Below are 19,187 nucleotides of genomic sequence, written 5' to 3' on the forward strand. Positions count from 1 at the left end.
ATTCTCTCTCCTCCCACCACAACTCTTGGCTTTAAGGGAACAAGCCCTTGTCCTCAAAAATTGCAGATGAACTCTTCCATGCCATAAAGCAGTGGTGCTGGTTGATACAGGATGAAAACACACAGCTAAACTATAAATTTTGGCATGTGCCTTCCGGTCTCTTGGTACTCTCACTTGGTTGAATGATTTTGTCATCTGTATTGAATCGCTCAATTCAATGCCATAAATCCTCATGTGTTCTACACATTTTGATAGCAAAATGCCAGTCATTTTAATTCTCTCTTCCTCTAAGTTTATCAATAGCTGACAAAAAATTGGAATTCACACCAGGTTCCTTGGGCATTTAATCCTTAGACTTGCAAAAATATGGAAACATTACACCATTATATGAAGTTATTAGATGGTAGTGGATTAGTTATTGCTCTGAGTCCATACCCTGTTGCTTATATTAAAGATTGATGAATGAAACTCGGATTCAGAAAAAAATGTCTTATTCCCTGAAAGGTGGGATAAATGACAGAAGAGCAAAAAGAGTTGACAAAATGCAATCCTTAATATTAGTTTGCTCAAAAACAGATATCATTTTAACATATAATTTACAGCCATATAAAAATGCTATAAAGTAATTAATAATTTGATTATTATAGCAATAAGGTACCTATATTTTGTATTTTTGACTAATTTATTTTGGATTATTTTCATTCTTATTTTTTTTAATGATAGTAAAATCATTTTATTGAAATCCTCAAATCCATACGCTTAACTGTACACATTTTTTCATTGACCGCATAAAAATGCTGACAGAATGATTTTATGCTTAATTTTCTTGGTGGAAATATCATTGCAGGGTAAAGAAAGAGTAGGTGTGAAAGAAGAATTAAAAAACTTTGCATTACCAAAGGAAAGAATTGATTACTTTCAACTAGTTTTGCTTCCCTGTAGCATCATCTGAACTGTTCAGATGATTCCACAATGAAGCAAAACTAGTTGACAGCCATAAATTCACATGTGTGGAAATGCAGTCTTTGATTCTTTCTTCATGTGTTACAAATGGATTTTCATAACAAGTCAGCCTCGACTATCTCTCAAATGAAGAAAGAGTTATTATTATGTCTAGCATGGGGTGTAAGACTATTTTGTGCCATGTCAGTTTGGGCTTAGGAATACAGGAGTGTATTACAGAGCTATGAGGCTGATGCTAATTAAGATGATGTATCAAATAAGGGGAGATGCTGATTCGTGCCAGCAAAACCAGTATGTATCTGAACCAATTGGAATGCATTATTTATTGCAGTTATTTGTTTCAATTGATTGTCATTTGCCTAATCAATAATCAATGTAAACTTTTAAGAAATTTTGATTTGGATTCCAGAAATTTGGTTATGATTTCATTGTAAAATGGTGGTGAGGGGTGTTAGGCCTCTTAATGTTGAAAAATGGGTCAGGAAATATTTTGAAAATAAGTCCATTGCTGAGAGTCATTGCAGTCAGGTCTAAGAACAATTCAAAACCCATGCGTATCTCCGACAGCTTTTGCTGTCTAATGATGCAAAGGAGTAAATGTCCCTGAAGTGCAGACCAGCTTAGCGTTGAAGCGCGCTTGACCCTTAACCTCTCTGCCCATCACAGGTCAGGGGAAGTGAGCCGCCTGAAAGCACGGTCTTCCTCCCTCGACAGAAGAGAAGTGTTTCGAAAGCACACCGAGGCATCGGAGAATGATGCTGAACTACCTTCGGTGAGAGGACGAGAGCGCCGCAGGCAGAGGGCAGCATCAGGGGATGACGTCCTTGCCCTCTCCTTGGTGTTCCGTGCACCCAACGTAGGGCCTCCACCTTCAATCCCACCACCCCCGCCACCCCTGCCGTCCAGGGCCCCCCCTGGCCAGCGGTTGAGTTCGAGGGCACAGAGTGAGCCACCAGCGGAGAGTGAAGGCAGCAGGCGGCAGAAGAAGGACTTCAAGGTGGTGCGGCTGTGCAGGGAGCGTGAAGCGGAGGAACTGGGCATCTTCATTGCCAAGACGAAGCTCACGGAGCACGGGTTCGCTGGATATCTGATTGCCCACGTGGTTCCTGGCGGACTTGCTGAGAGGTACTGTGGACGGGGGAACTGGAGGGTTGGGGCATGGTCAGTTTTGAACCACCTAGGGCATCAAATACACAAGATTGGCATCAATTACATTTATATGGTGGAAATCATGCTTATCCATGCAAAAGTGGTATGGTAGCATGTGACAAAAGGCTTAAGAATGCTTATGTAATGGTAAAGAATATGTTCCATTTGTCGTGCTATCTGGATTACTAATCCTGGCCAGTGCCCAAAAGATCTCATTATCATTACCTCATAATTATAATGGTAGACATGCATTTATAAGATATAAACCTTTGTGTAGAAAGACGGATCATCCTTTCATTCCCTAAGTGCTGCTGATTAGATAGCCAAATTATGCCAAAGTCTTCTTGGTTTTTTGACAGCTTTGTTTATTTTATTTGATATTTATGCTTGGAATTGGTTGGAAATAGTAATGTCACCTAAATGATACTGGTTAATTAGATTGCAATGACGGTTAATCAATCCATAAACCAAGAGGAGTTAGTCTTTTTGGAGGTTAATGAATAACTGATCGTAGCACTTTTCCACTTGATAAAAATATTTTTATTTACGACTGGTTTTCGATGTATTACATCATCATCAGGTGACCTGTGACCTGATGATGTAATACATCGAAACCCGGTCGTAAATAAAAATATTTTTATCAAGTGGAAAAGTGCTTTGATCAGTTATTCATTATGTTCGACTTCCACCACATCACACCTGAAGCAACTCAATTTATTTTTGGAGGTTAATTCATGCGTATCCAAATGAGTTCGTTGAATTGACCACTTGAATTAACTGTGGCATTCAGGTGTGAGAGATTGAAGTGCAGCTTGAAATAGGAAAGAGCACTCCTTTCAGGGCAAATCAAACTGGAATTCCAAAATTCCATCTTCTCCAGATAAATGAGTAATTTGCACATTATGAACTTAATCAAAGATGATGTTTGGCCTTGTGTATTCGCAGTGCTGCCTTTTTTGTCCCTAATACGAAACTCAGGTGATCATAAAGTAATGAATTTGGATCTTCAATAATGTGTTTCGACCGACCAGATATGAACACACAGTTAGCACTCACTATGAGTAGTCATTGGAGCCTGTTGGGAACTGTTCTTGCACCTGCCTGCCACTTTCCATGCATATGTCACATATTTACGCTGATGAATATCTTAAAGCAAATCTGCAATCAAATTTAGGATAGACAATGATTTCATAGGAGATGATCTCTTGGATGTTTCAATAGATGTATTCACAGTTATGATGGAAGATAGCAATTTTTCAACTGGATTTACATCCTCTATTACATTTTCCCAGCTAAATGTAGATCTAAGAAGTGCTCTTGAGCCATGTTGGGGAAGATGGGAGGTTGTTGGGATGAATTCAAAGAAGGTAGGGAAAGTGAATGCATGGCATATTGAGTAGACTATTGAATCTTTAATTGTGGGGTCGAGTGAAGAATGCACTGGGTAAGTGATGAGGGTGAGGAAAAGATTAGGCATGTCGAATGAAACGAATGGAGTTTGAGAGGATCCAAAGTTGCAGAATGGTTTATTGTTATTGAGGTTGCTTGGGTATTTATTCATTCTCTGTTTGTTGGGGTTTGCGGATAGGATGACGGGACAGAATGAAGGGAGGAAGGAAGTATGCAGATACTATAACTTTGGAGTCAGATGTTAGGTTATGTCTCATCATGTTAGGGTTGGAAATGTAGCTGCGTTTGGTCTGTATCTATCTGAAATCTACTTTAAATGAATACCACCGTATAGACACCAACTTAAGTGTTTTGATTTTTGTGCATTATAATATGGCTTTCATGATACCATAGCATCTGCATCGTACCTGCCAAAGTAGATATTGAATGGGAACTTAGTTAAATTATGAAGTTTCACTGAACATGGGTTGTCCTCAGGGAAAATTAGGAAAACAAATTATTTCAGGTAGATTGTTTTCTATTTTTCAACTTAGTCTCCTGAAAGCTCAATACACTTTTCCCAGCATTTCTCCAACTTTTTCAAGTCATCCATAAAGTGGGATTTTGGAAGGTCATCGAAATAGGCATGTGTGTTGGTGATGAGCCCATCATTCAAAGTGAAACGTGTTCCCCAAAGCCATTACTTTATACTTGGAAATGAAAAAAAGTCACCAAGAGCCAAATGTGATGAATGCCCTGGATGTTGTAATTATTTGAAGTCTAATTCCATAATTTTCACCATCAAAACTGCACAGGTTTGCATCCATGCATTATCTTGATGGAAGAGTAGTAGTAGGAGTAGTAGTTTTAGGACGAGGCGACTGACAACTGAGGTCATTTGTGCCATCAGGGATGGGCAGGAAAGAATGAAGGGTGGAGATGAACCTGGCATCAGCATTGACCTCCTCTTTTTGAAAGGTGCGAAGGGGTTCGCAGCTTTAGGTCCCATCTGGCAAACGGTGTACTCATTCCATGTGCTCTCGGCAAAACACCTCAACTAGGGATCGGAATACCAATGAAAAATATCTGCTGCCTCTGTGATTTGAACCCAGGCCCTCTTGGTGAGAAGTTAGTACGTTAGCTACCGCACCGTCCCAATCAGCTTGATGGAAGAGAATAATTTTCTTTGCCAAATGAGGGTATTTTTTCTGGACGTCATCGTTCAAGTGGTGCAAAAACTACACATAATACCCTTCGTTTATCACTTTTCCTTTTTGTAAGTAATTGATGTAGATTATTCCGCATAAATCCCAAAAAAACCATGCCCATCGCCTTATATGCTAATTTCCCTGTCTTTGTCTTCTTCTGAGGCAAGTTGCCTTTAGAAACTCACTGTTTGAAATGTTCCTTTGCTACTGAAGGTTCCTAGGACTATTGGTAGCATTGATTATGATGCTTCATCAGCAGTTTTGTATTGACACCGAAACTTTTCAGGATTGCGACGGAAAGCACAAAACCAGTCTCTGAATCAACCACACAATAGCTTTTATTCTCCACTGTGAGAAAACTGGGCACCCAACTTGCCAAGATTTTTTCTCACGCCCAATATTTCATGCAAAATGAGAACACTATGCCTTGTGAGATGCCTGTTTCCTCAACTATTTGTTGAGCTTAAATTCATCGATCAATCAAAACCACATCGTGGATTTTGTCAATCACGTCGAAGGAATTCACTTCCACTGGACAGCCCGAACAATTCTCATCAGTGTGGCCTCATTTACCCAATTGTGAATAGTCCTAAACGCAGGAACAAATGTGCCAGGAACTCCCTCCAACTTGCCTTTCATCTCTTTTGGCGTCAAACCTTTTAAAAATAGTGTTCTCTGAAGTCTTGACGTACATTTTTTTAAATTTTTCTATGTAAACAAAAGTTTTTTGCTTCAATTGACTACGAAAATGAAACCATGTGATGGATATAGCAGAAACACTAACGGCAATCTAGCTAGAGAAATATAGTTATGCAATAATTTGAAACTGAATCTATAGAGGTGTTTGTTCGTTTTTTCTCAGGGAGGGGACACTCTGTGTGGGCGATGAGATTGTGAATGTCAATGGCCGTCGACTGAGGGGGCTGACAATGGCCCAGGCACGAGAGGTGCTCTGCTCAGGGCCTCTGCAAGTGGACATGGTGGTGTCTCGGCCCATTGGCCCTCAAGGGCGACATCAGAGCAGTCCCGGGAAGGAGGATGATGCAGAACTCGGCAGGGGCGGTGGAGGATCTACAGGAGGCGAAATGACTTCACGGTAGGGATTTGCAGTGATCATCCATCATGCATTGAAAGTCGATAATCATAATTTTTGCCAATCATATAAATGTCGACATTCTTGATAAAACCATGAGCACAATTATCTACCTGCAGATCAGTTTAATAGCTGATGGTAGAGGTCACTCTATTCCAAGCCCAGTGACATGTGAAATTCACACAAGGAGTAAGAGCTCTTTCCCTGTGCTGCCTATGGTTCTCCAGGAATATCCGGTATCTGAAAGATCACACAGCTTGGGTGAAAATACAAAAAAAAATAGATATAAATATATATGAATAATATAAATATAAATATATATAAATAAATATATATATACATATTGGAACAACATTCTTGGAAGTTCAAGAGGAGTGGGGGAAGGGCGGGAGAGAGTTAAATGGTGGGATGGAGTGGGGTGGAGTGGTGAAAATAGGGTAGGTTTTGCATCTTCCTCGATGACATGGAGTGGGTATGGCTCTGGGGGTGTGAGGGGATTTTGAGAGCGGCTTGGTGGATTTGAGGATATCTGCTAGGTTGGCGGGCCGTTTGAAGGTGACAGAGGGGCATTTGAGAAGAAGGTTGGAGGAAGTGTTGTGATTTTTGAGGATGGGGAACAGGTCTTTGAGGATGAATTTGAGGGACTGAATGCCTGGGAATTAGGTAGTACAGATTGAGAGAGGCTGGGAGTCTGTGGTTGAGGCAGGCTTGGGGGTCTAGGAATGTTTTAAGTATTTTTTTATGGAGGAGAGAATCAGGGTATCCTCGTTGGAGGAGGGAGTGGTGAAGGTTGTTAAGGTATTTGTTAAGGGATTCGGGATGGTTGCAAATGCGGTGACCGCAGATAGAGAGGGAGTAAGGGAGGGAGCGCTTGGTATGGGAGGGGTGGCAACTGCTGTAATGAAGGTATTGCTGCTTATTAGTAGGTTTAGTGTGAACAGAGGTCAGGAATTTGTTATTGCTAAGGGAAATATTAAGACGTAGACTGGAGGCTTTTGAAATGTGGGTGTGGAGAAGAATGGAGAAGGTGAAATGGACAGAGAAGAAAACAAATGAGGAAGTACTTGGTATGGTGGGCGAAGAGAGGGGTTTGTTGGGAGAAATCCTATGGAGGCAGGAAAAGTGGATGAGGGGGTTATTGACCGGCAGTGGGATGTTGAAGAATGTAATAGAGGGGAGAATGTTGGGCAAAAGAGGAAAGGGAAGGAACAGGATAGGGATGTTGGACCGGATGAAGGGAGGAAGAAAGTACTCAGAGATGACGAGGGACCTGATGTAGAGTAGGATGATGGATTTTGTGTTTTGTTAGGAGTCACAAAATGTTTTATTTAGTAGCTGTGTGCATCCAAAAACCTACCTTAACCGGTAGATTACCTAATAATAATGGTACACACAAAAAGAAATCTATCTGAGTATGTGAAAAATTGCGATATCCACAAATATTCTACAAGACAGAATGAGCAGCTGCACATTTTATATGTGCGGACAAAAAATGCAGGTGCTGGCCCAAATTTTATGGGCCTTCAACTTAATAATAATCTCCCAGCTGAGATTAAGGGCCCATAAAAGGGTGGCTGCATCTAAAGTCAATCTACTTAGGTTCTTAAAATTAAAAATGTTTTATTCAATTGCTGAATTTCTTGATAATGCCTGATATGTCTTGTATCCACAAATGTATTTTGTCACTTTCCCCTGACGTGTTTTATATCAAGTGTAACATTTGTAGCTACTTGATCGCTGGACAAATAAAATGTATTATTATTATTATTGGCCAAATACACATTTAAACACGAAATCTCACTATCTGGCGAACAAACATTAATACGTTCGTCCTTTATGTGTGTTCCATTCTCTTTTCCTTATTACTATTTACATATGTATCAATATTTGTTTGCCAAATGGCTGGTCTCATGTTTTGAATATATATATATATATATATATATATATATATATATATATATATATATATATTTTATATATATATATATATATATATATATATATATATATATAAAATATATATATATATATATATATATTCATTCGCATGGAAATACATATAAGGAAAAGGGGTAGGAACACACATAAAGGATGAATGCAGGAGAGGTGGGGAAGGCACGATCAAGCAAATCACAAGCTCAAAAATATAAGACTTCAGTCTTACTTGAAGAAGGCCTCAGAGAAGGCCAAAAGCTCAAACAAGCTACAATGTGAGTGTCCTTTTAAATGTTTCTATTTTATTTGTGTTCTATTGTGCCATCCAACTATTATATGTATAATATACATGGTAGTCCAGGGGTAGAGTGTAGGATTATTGACTGTAGGACCCTGGTTCAATTCCCAGTTACTCTTCTCTGGACACCCTCAGCTCCTACCAAGTTGTGTAATTACTTGAGTATCAGATCTTCCTTGGAAAACCATAGCTGGGATAGGGAAAGGAACTGGTCCCCCTATCCTGATGTGTGAATTTCACAAGGCATTGGTACACACAACTTTACCGTTACCTACCAAACCAACCTTTGGGGTGATTACTGTGTTTATGTTTATATGTATAAATAATTATTATATTATTAGAATCTAGACTTGACCAGCTTTTCAAAGAGTTTCACAAATAAATGACAACAATGGAATTTGTGGATAACTCTGAATTTTTAACCGATCTTCTTTTTAATGCTAGGTATGATTCATTTGAGCGCTTCTGGGTATCTTGATTGGATAAAGAATATTCAATATTTTCAAGGGTTAAGTGGATAAGCAGACTAACTGAAAGAGATCCAATGCCTGTGTTTCTCCGCAGCCTTCTCGAGAGTTCTGTTGACTACGAGAATGTGAGCCTCAGCAACCCTCCAAGCCTTGACTTGAGCGGTCGTGGGGCTCGGCGGGTGAGTCTGAGCAGTGGGAGGGGCAGCAGTATCTCAGAGAGGAGCAGTGGGTCCAGCCCAGAGCCCATCGTCGTGGCTGCCCCACTCATTGAAGATGCCACCGACGGGGGACGCCGGCGTCACTTCCAAAAGCACCGCTCGCAGCACAGGAGGGGCCCCCTTCCCTCGCCACCCCCCCGGCGGACAAATGCCTCGCCCCCCCCCACCATACGACGTGGCAGTGGGTCATCTGCCCTGGACGTGGTCTCAGCGGAGAGCCCATCGCCATCGGGGGCCTTTTGCACACTTCCAAGGAGGCCACGGTCGGCGGTGTGCACCTTCCAGACGATCATCTTCGAGAAGGGCCCTGGGAAGAAAGGGTTGGGATTCACGATTGTGGGGGGGAGGGATTCCCCAAGGGGGGCCCTGGGGATATTTGTCAAGAGCATCCTAGCCAGTGGGCAGGCTGCGGATGATGGACGCCTTGCAGAAGGTGGGTGAAGGTTGATCACAGCTGGTGTTTGGCCTTGCTTTGGAGGGAGTTAGGGACTAATTAGCACCCTTTGGATAGAAAAGTGGAATTTTCAATGGGGCTAATGTTTCAGTTTGGATAGTTTGGAGAGCTGCTATAAGCCAATCCTGGGATTCTTAACTTGAAATGAGACGATGATGCTCTAGAAGTATACATATTATAATTATTATTATCATTATTATTATTATGACTGAAAACAGTTGCCATAGGAGCATGAAATTTAATTTGTGATTATGAAATTTATGCTACAGAATTTGTGGAGTTAAATGCAGCAAATCCACACCAGCATGAATTTCAAGGGCCTGGGAAAGGTTTTTGTTATGGGAAATTCATGTAAGCAATATCGCCGCAAAAAAGTTCAAATAAGCTTGCTGATATTTTGACGTTCATTGCACTACATTTACATAACAAAGCAACTACATCTTCCAAATTACTATTTACCAATAGGTAGATGAAAATTTTCTATTGATTAAATGCAGTTATATTTGTAATTCCATTTTAATATTATTTAATTTTACATTCAAAAAAGATAGGTGTAATGTCATTTAAACTAATTAAAAATTTTCATTTGTTATTATGCTTAAGAATATCATACTTTTTCATAAGAGTAGGGTGCAAATAGTTTATACATTCACTATCTAAAATGGCCCTGGAAACATTGAGCAATGAGAAAAACTTTGTAAAATTTATAAAATATTTACTAGCACAATACTTTTGGTTTCATCACATAGGAGACATCTTGAGGTCAAAAGTTATTACGGGAAACTTGAATATATACATATATATATATATATATATATATATAAAATATCTTCGAAATGGAACGCTCTTCGGCGACACACAAATATATAAAAAACACAGATGTAGATTTTTAGAATATAGAGACACAAAGAAAGGACACTCACAATTTGTTATTTTACGTTTCGACAGCACGGCTGTCGTCTTCAGAATCATATATATATATATATATAAAATATACATTATGGCTCAGAAAAATGGGTAATTAGTGGGAAAGAGGTTAGGGGGATTGATTGTGGCTCCGCAAAGGTGGGGAAAGGGGAGGGAGGTTTTAGGAGGGTGAGGTGAGAGGGGTGGTGTGGGTTAAGCATGGTGGGGAATAGAAAAAGGTGTTGGTTGACCACCTTCTCCTCTCTATGGTTCCTCTAAATCCCTAACTGCTTGAGTGCATCCATTCTCTGTCCTTTCCTTTCCTCGTATTGAATTTCCAAGATGAAGTCACAGGTGTGGTGCCCTCCTCCCAGGTGTTTGGCCACACTCTGAATACTATATATCCTTCTCCATGAAAAAGACATTAATGCCGCAATTAACTTCCTCATTTGGTCAACTACCATAAAGGAAGTGAGACATGAGTTCTCAATTTACAGAAAATCCACCTATACAGATCGCATGATTCCCACTGGTTCCGACCACCATTTTTCTCGCAAACATGTAGCCCTCCTGTCAATGATCCACCACCCCCTCCGTATGCGTTCCCTTCCCCAAAAATGTCTGTATCAAAACAATAATATAGCCACCAAAATTGGGCCCAACCCAAACCTAGTTGAAAAAATACTTTAGAAAGAGCGAAAAGCAATTGCCATGAATAGAATTGCCTCCTCTCAGTCCGACAAATCGAAAGACTCAAAGTGGGGCTTGATGCCACTCCTGGGAGACACCTCCTCTGCTATCCCCAATCATCTTCCTAACTCAATCAAAGCAGTCTTCCACCCATACCTTACTCTCGCTAAATCCATTTCTAATGGCCAAGACAAACAGGAAAAACTTCTCAAATGAGGCATTTATAAACTGAAATGCGATAGTAGAAACATCTCTAATGTCAGTCAGACAGGGAGAAACTTGAAGACACGAGCCAAAGAACATGCTAGGTGTCGCAAAAATCAGAATTCCAATTCCCTCTTTACAGAGCACCTTATAGAATTCAACCAAAACAGCATTTCCCCCCTATATACTTACTGCACATCCTCCTGAAAGGATTAAAAATGGATGCTCTCTAACAAATTGAGATAAAAAGGCACTTGGTAGACACTAACATAATTTTCTGAAACTAGCAGTTGTACCCTCCCCTATCCTTTCTTTAAAACTACCCTTGAGGGAATTTGAAAAATAATCCCTCAACGCACCTGATCACCTTCACTTTCTTCCCATGCCTCTCCATCCCACCCTCATTCCACGGCATCACTGCCTCTTCCCCCCACCCTTACGCAAATAATCTCCAACACCCCCACTTTCAACATCCCACCCTTCCTAACCTCGTCCCCTCTGTTATGTTTGGGTGAAATGGAAGAAGGGACCATTTGGTCTCAATTTCGCCCAAATAAAGACCTCTATCTATCTATCTCTGTTCCAAGCATATATATATATATATATATGCCAGTACGACATGTGAATGAAATTTGTGCCAGATGATGCCTCAAGTCTATAAAATGCATTGAACCTTGAATTGAATTGTGTGAAAAAGTACAAAATATTTTGAAATGGATGCTAAATACTTCCACTAAGTGATGCCTGGGACTGTCAAGTATATAGATACTATCTTTATTTCGGAACGTTTGAATTACTGAATCTAGGGAGACAACTTTATTTGAATGTAGATACGCATTAAAATAAGACAGTATGCATAAATGTTTGCAATACAAATACTCTGTTCTATCTCATTTTATACCACATTTTCACTTAATAATGCACACGGATGCTATACTTCCCTGAGAACCTACTATTGGAGGTAATATATGAGAATCAAGAATGTTCCTGTGACCCTGCCTCTTTTCCTTTAAGCAGCAACATGGAGATGAAAGATGATTATGCGTATTGCTGTGAATCTTTTGTTGCTTCACTTTGTCAGTCGATAAAACTTATTACTAAAGTGAAGCATTTTGGTCTCTAGGTGATGAAGTGCTGGCCGTCAATGGAGAGGTATGCCATGACCTGACCCATGCTGATGCTGTTGCTTTGTTCAAGGGAATCAAGAATGGCTCAGTGGCTCTGCACATATGTCGGAGAGTTAGAGTGAAAAATAAGTAAGTTGGATTTTCCGATTTATTGTAACCATATGGTTCATCTTTAGGCTCAAAATTGAAAATCCATTATTGCTGTCCTAAAACAATTCCCTGCTAGTTTATTCTTATTACTTTATTTCTGTCTATCCACCAAAACTTTGGGGCTCATTTATCGAGGCCTCCATGGGTAACTTTACTAGACCTTGTTGATTGTTTGTGCTAATTTTTATTATTAAAGGTGTGCACCTTCTAAAACACTGCACAAACAGCTGCGTGGGATGTCAATCAACACAATTTACTTTCCTGAAATATTATACGTTAAAATTTTATTTTTCTGTTTGCATTTTATTCAGGAATAACATTAACTTGTTATAATGACTTTACATATTTTGTTAACTTAAATCAATTATTTTGTACTTAATAAAAATGTTCTATTAATATGCACTGATAAACAACAGTAGTAGTAGTAGTTTTATGGGAGGTGATAAGTTCATTTCTGCCATTAGGGATGGATGGGAAGGGATGAAGGGTGGAGAGAAACCCAGCATCTGCATTAGCCTACTCTAATAACGAAAGGTGCCGAGGGGTCTGCAGTTTAAACTCCAATCCGATGGACGTCGTGCTCACTCTAAGTGCTCTCGACAAAGCACCTCTGAGCACCAGGGATCGGAATACCCCCAAAAAATATTTGTTGGCTCCAGGATTTGAACCTTTGCCCTCTTGGTAGTAACCAGTATGTTAACCACTTCACTATTCCAACTAAACTGACATTCTATATTTCAACATAATGGGTTGTTTGGAGCATAATTTCTCTTCTTGAATCCGATTTCTATTAAAAAAATTTACATTAGAATGCAACAAATTCAAAGGGTAAAAATCATTTGAGTTTTTTGTTGCAGTATCTCGTGCTGTTTCTTTGAATTTTTTTAAATAGCGCCCTCAGTGTTTAAAACTTGGCTTGAACTCAAAGGACAGTGGTGCAAGGCACATGACTATGAATACCTATGACATTGTACATGATATTTCTTCATAATATCTTGTTCCTTTGAAACACCCCAAATTGCAGATTGTAAGAGGATGTCTCGGTAGCTTAACTGGCTAAAGCACTTGGCCAGACATCGAGGGATCCGGGTTCAAATCCCAGTCAAGACAAATGATTTTTACACTTTGAAATTGTTGCATTGCAAATTCTGATGTGCCTAAAATAGTTGACATAGATATACCAGGTAGAAATCTTTGGAGCGCAAGAATGTACACCATGCTGTATTTAGAGGAAAATATCCTTTCAAAGGCTAGATAAAATATAAACCTGGAATTTTGGATTTGTGGAAATTCTGAATCATATTATATTGGTGACAATTCTAGAGAATGGTTAATGAATGGCTTGTTCACCTCATATGGATCTCCACAATTTGCAAGTGATAAAGCTGTGCCTTACTATTTTCATTCATATATGTTTTATGATATAAATATGATAAGATTTAAGAATTGCCCCCGAAAACTCTTGAAGGGGGCCATGAAATCTTCTGATCATTTTTTTTTGCGCCAGACCAGTATGAGGGCAGTTCAATAAGTACCCGTGTTTGACGACAAAGGGCGTTCCTGAGGGAAGTTTATGTTATCATTATGTGCTGCCATCTATCAAACGACAGTGAAACAAATTTCAGACTGATTTAAAGGTTAGTTTGGATTTGGCAGCCATTCCAGTAAGACATGTTCCGTGATTTTCGCTATGATGGAAAAAGAGCAGTATCGTTCGGTAATTCGCTTTTTGTTTTTGGATGGGAAGAAATGCGAGGAGATGAAAGCAAAGTTGGATGCTGTTCATGGGGACACTTCACCATCTATGACCACAGTTAGATATTGGTTCAATGAATTTAAACGTGGGCATCTGTTTTTGATGAGGAGTGACCAGGACGGCAGACGGCAGACGTGGTTACCGAGGAAATCATTCAAAAAGTCCACGCCATGATTCTCGCTGATCGACGAACAAAAGTGCGCGAAGTAGCAGAGGCCGTGGGTGTGTCGACCGGAATGGCAATTAATATTTTACATGATAAGTTGGCTAAATGAAAAAATTGTCGGCCCGATGGGTGCCGCAATCGCTCACGGTAGACAACAAGCTGATCCTGAGTTGTCGCCGCCAAACTGCATGAACTACGTTATAAATTGCTGCTGCACCCCCTGTGTTCACCCGATCTGGCTCCCTACGACTTTCTCTTATTCCCTAACATGAAGGAATGGCTCGTGGGAAAAAAATTAGCTCAAACGAGGAAGTTATCGCCGAGACAGAGGCGTATTTTGGAGAGTTCGACAAATCCTATTTTTTGAAGGGGTTAAAAAAATGGCCTGAACATTGGGAAAAGTGTATCTTTCTAAAAGGGGACTATGTTTAAAAATAAAAATCAAGTTTTTTGAAAAAATTATTTCTTCATTTCTAACACGGGTACTTATTGAACTGCCCTTGTATGCTTTCTTATGCAGACATGGCTGTGGATATCGAGTCATTGAAGCATTGAAGGCATTGAAGTATTTTCTCACAAACTCAGTCATGACTCAATGACTTAAAAACTTAAAGTCAGTGATGTTATTTATTATGCTGTGAGATCTAAATGAATTGGAGTCATGTCCCCAATGATGCAAATGTGTTTGCCTTGTTATCAAATGAGAGGAATGATATTATGACTGCTTTCAATGAGAGGAAGGTGAATTACTCTTGAATTGTAGGTACTAAGATAACCAATGCACTTAATTCAACATGAAGGATTTCTTATTTTTACCTTGGCAGACTTGAGAGCAGTGGACAAAGTCTATGGACGTTTTGAGAAAATATTTGATCTGAAATGCATTTCATGCAATAAGATTCATGGTAAGAGTCATTATGGGTCTTTTAAAGTTGGCATTAACTTTGATTATACTGACAAATTGAAGAGTCACGATCTTTGGCCTATTGGCATTGTAGTCAGTCAATTTATTCATCCAAAAAGAGACACAACTTTGAAAAATAATGCTTCCCAATTACCTCTTAATGAGTTTGCAGATTCAAATCATATGTGACTAACAATGAGTTTCCTGATGGCAATGATTGCTTCTGCACCCATAATGCATATAAATGCATTCTGTACAAAAAATTCATTCTGTGTACATAAAAATAAAAGTCCCATAGTGGAAGCATTGTCAGGTGGCCATCATCCTGACATTTTATGTTCATGTGAACATGTGTGCGTATCAGGAAGGAAGTGTCGTCTGTTTTACCGACTAGATATAGAATGATGTGTTCTGTCAATCCAATTTTAAAAATTGTGTTATCTGATGCTTGCTCATGATAGTTTGAGTATCCAGTGATTGTTTTATCTTACCAATATTTATTACATGAGCATTACTTTGAATTTTATGTAACCACTTTGAATATAAGCAAATGTGTTTTGACTCTCTGTTCTTTAAACAGGTCACCTATGGGAAACTATGATGTTTCAGCACTGTCAGCATGAAACTATGATGATATGTCAGAAATTTTAAATATGTCAGCACAGTGTGTTATGATTCCTGATACATTAAGAAAATTGAAAAACCTCAGAAGCAACCCAGCTATTGCAATATTTTCTTGTTGGAAATGAAAAATAGTAATTTTGTGATTCCACTGAAAAATTTTGATTACGAGACAATGCGGGTTTCGACGTTCACCTGAAGATAACATTGACGTCAAAACCCAGGTCATCTTGTAATAAAAAGTTTTCAGTGGAATCACAAAGTTACTATTTTTATTTTTCATTCCCAATTTGAATCGTTTCCATACACTTATGCCAGAAACCATCAGCAATATTTTCTGATGGCCTCTCAAACTCAGACCTTTATAGGGAAAGGAATGTTGAAGTAGTACAAGAATTTTTCAACAATTCAGACTTTGCATGCAATGGTTCATCATAATTAATTATCATCTCTCCATGTCTTAGGTCTAATCATCTGGATTATATCAATCTTGTTTATTCCATTAAAAGTGGGGATCGAGATGGTGCGGGGGCTAACGTACTGGCTTCCCACCCAGAGGGCTTGTGTTCAAATCCCGGCGGTGTTGAATATTTTTCAGTGGTATCTCGATCCCTACTTGAGGTGCTTTGTGGAGGGCACTTTGAGTGAGTACACCATCCGTCGGATGGGACGTTAAGCTGCTGACCCCTTGGCGCCTTTTGTCATTAAGAGTAGGCTAATGTCGACGCTGGGTTTCTCTCCACCCTTCATCCTTTCCTGTCCATCCCTAATGGCGCAAATGACCTCTCAGCCGTCGGTCACCTCCCCTAAATACTACTACTACTACTGCATTAAAAGTCCTGTGGCATGTCCTTTTGGGCTTGATCAATTTGATTGGTTCTTCATTGACTTCTTCTGCTTCATCCAAAGGAGTTAATGATCTGAAATCATTTGATCTTTAATTCATACCACCTACATATTTTGCATTTATAGTTGTAATGATATTATCTAAACATGGGTTTCCTCTAGTCAAAGAATAATTGGTAAAAACTAATTTATATCATCTTAGTAGGTTCCTCAAACAATTGAAACTGTTATATATTTGTGATCATGTCTAGCTTCATACCTTGACAAATAAATATGGATTCACTTATTTTGTTAATAAGAGTTTCCTGCAGTACAATAATATTTCACTCCCTAGAGAAGTGATCAGTATGCACAGAAAATTAATGCATTACAGCCCTGTAAACATAACAAGTAATTCACCATGTTTTCTACTAAATATACTTAAGTTTAGAGTTTGACAAGTAATGATTTTTTCAATCCATTTGCCAATCTTTTACCATTTTTGCAATACATACCTCATCCATTGGAATAATTCAACACTTAAATTTTTATTCTAATGGCTTAATATTTGTTTATAATATTAAACCCCATTTCACTTTGTGTCCATATTGTCTCTAAACCAATTCAATTTTCTTTATTCTAATTTAGATCTAACAAGGCAAAATCTTGCATGGACTTGATACGAGCCTCAGGCCAGGAAGAATAAAGTAGTTACAAGATGGATGCAGCTCAGCAAAAAGAGGCACAGCATAGCACTGAATATTGGACAAAACTCCAGTGCAAAATATAAGTTAGTGTGAAGAAATTGTGTGTTTGTGAAGTGTGTATAAAATAATTACGTAAATTGTGATCACCGTCTATTTTTCCTTGGAAGTGAATAAATATTGCGGTACAGGGAGTGAGTGAGACAGTGAGACAGAGATACTTATTTTCTATGAGCTTTGCATGAAAGGAACAAATATATTTTCAATATATTATTAGGGATTTATTGTACATTTGTATAAACTACGACCAATATAATACAACATACAGAAGTCTTCCAATTTTGTTGCAGTTTTGGTTTATGTAAGACAAACTTCAAGTAATTCTGCACTATAAAAAATACATTTTCCCATTTTATGATTACATACATATTTGGAATTTTGTACCCAATAGCGGCATACACTTTTCATCATGGAGTGCTCTGCTTGCTACGAAATGGAATCAACTTTTGTTTCCAGCTGTTAAAGTTTAGAGTAATAGCCATTTGGAAATGTACTGAATTGTCACAATGGAAAGTAAATTTCTGTTGTTAAGTGTTGTGTCTTCCAATATATCTACCTGCAATTGGTACTTCACCCTTTCCCACAGGTTCTTAAAATCAAGTTAGGACTTGATTATTACAAAATCATCATCAGTATCTTCATCTGTCCATGCCCGAAACATGGACAGATTCAGTTTTCCGCATCTATCCTTGTTCACATTATGGAATAAATAAAAGTTTCTTTGGACCATGAGATTAGGGCAGATATTTGGCCATCTTCAAAGTGACCATTGGGCATCTTTACTCTTTTGGAGAGAAGCTATACTTGACTGATGGTGGTGTTCATGCAATCCATGTCTTAAACTATGAAATATGATCTTAATGAAGATAAATTCACAGCATGTTTTTGAACTCAGTATTCTATTTTGATTTAGATATTATGAGTTTTTTGTGCAAACATACAAACTGGTGACCGCTCAACCCAAATGTCAAGTGTATCATATGCTACATTGTACATCATCAGGGTGGAATTTTCGAAGACATTTGTTTCTGTGCAGTATTTAAAGCATTAAGTTCAAAGCACTACCGGAACAAAAATAATACAAATTCAGATCAACAGAGAGATACCTGTACAGATTTAAGAGCACACCTTGTTTTATTACTCATTACAAAGATTCTGCATTTTCCAGGAATATGTGGGAAGTAAGTCATGCCTTTGTACCTGACATTTAACATTTTATGAACTAAGGGATCAATGAATTGGACTTTCTTGAACAATTTGAAATTGAAAATATTCTGTTGTATTCATTTATGTAATAATAACACTTTCCCTACACATTGACCAAATATCCATTTACTTGAGTGACAACTCACTCCCCCTAAGGTGAACCTCAGTCAGCTGTCAACTCCTCCGCCACTCTCTGCATTCTTCCCTGCCCACATTGCCCCTCTCTTACCTATTCATTCCTTGGGGTCAGCATACAAGACTCAATGCATAACGTAAGTATGTTCACCATAAAGGTAAGGTGAATAACATAGCAATGCAAAACCATTCATGATAGTGTAAATTTGTATGAAAATTGACCAATGCATGTTTCAATTTACCGTTGTAGGACAAACACTGTTTTGTTCACAAAATGCTGCCTGCTGCTGTCCATTATGCCAGGGATTTTTAATGAGACCAATGCTATTCATGTACAAGACATCTTGATTTTTGTATATTGCATTAAAGGAGGGCCTGCTTGAACTAATGAGAAAGAAAATGAGGTACCAAGGAAGAGAAATAAATGTAATGGAAAGAAGAGGGTGGGACAGACACTTGAAAAGGTGACAGCGTGTCAGATAGAGAGAGAGACGTCAATGAAGTGTGAATTGGAGGAATTTGAGAGAGTAAGATGATCTAGGATGTATGACATATG

General features: G+C 38.8%; 1 protein-coding gene across 3 annotated transcripts in view; it reads left to right on the top strand.

Moving 5' to 3' along the window:
- The window catches only part of LOC139685591 (uncharacterized), a 130,654-nt gene extending 111,978 nt beyond the window's left edge, over positions 1-18,676 (top strand). For all 3 annotated transcript variants that reach the window (XM_071582534.1, XM_071582533.1, XM_071582535.1), the window contains 5 exons: positions 1,630-2,088; positions 5,572-5,805; positions 8,600-9,156; positions 12,101-12,233; positions 17,175-18,676. In XM_071582534.1, coding sequence (XP_071438635.1) covers positions 1,630-2,088; positions 5,572-5,805; positions 8,600-9,156; positions 12,101-12,233; positions 17,175-17,232 — 1,441 coding nt within the window. In that variant the 3' untranslated portion in view covers positions 17,233-18,676. The remainder of the gene's footprint in view (positions 1-1,629; positions 2,089-5,571; positions 5,806-8,599; positions 9,157-12,100; positions 12,234-17,174) is intronic.
- Positions 18,677-19,187: the final 511 nt, after the last annotated feature.

This window comes from Hetaerina americana, unplaced genomic scaffold (assembly GCF_022747635.1).
Source record: "Hetaerina americana unplaced genomic scaffold, ioHetAmer1.1.p SCAF_118, whole genome shotgun sequence".
In the NCBI taxonomy this organism is placed as follows: domain Eukaryota; kingdom Metazoa; phylum Arthropoda; class Insecta; order Odonata; family Calopterygidae; genus Hetaerina; species Hetaerina americana.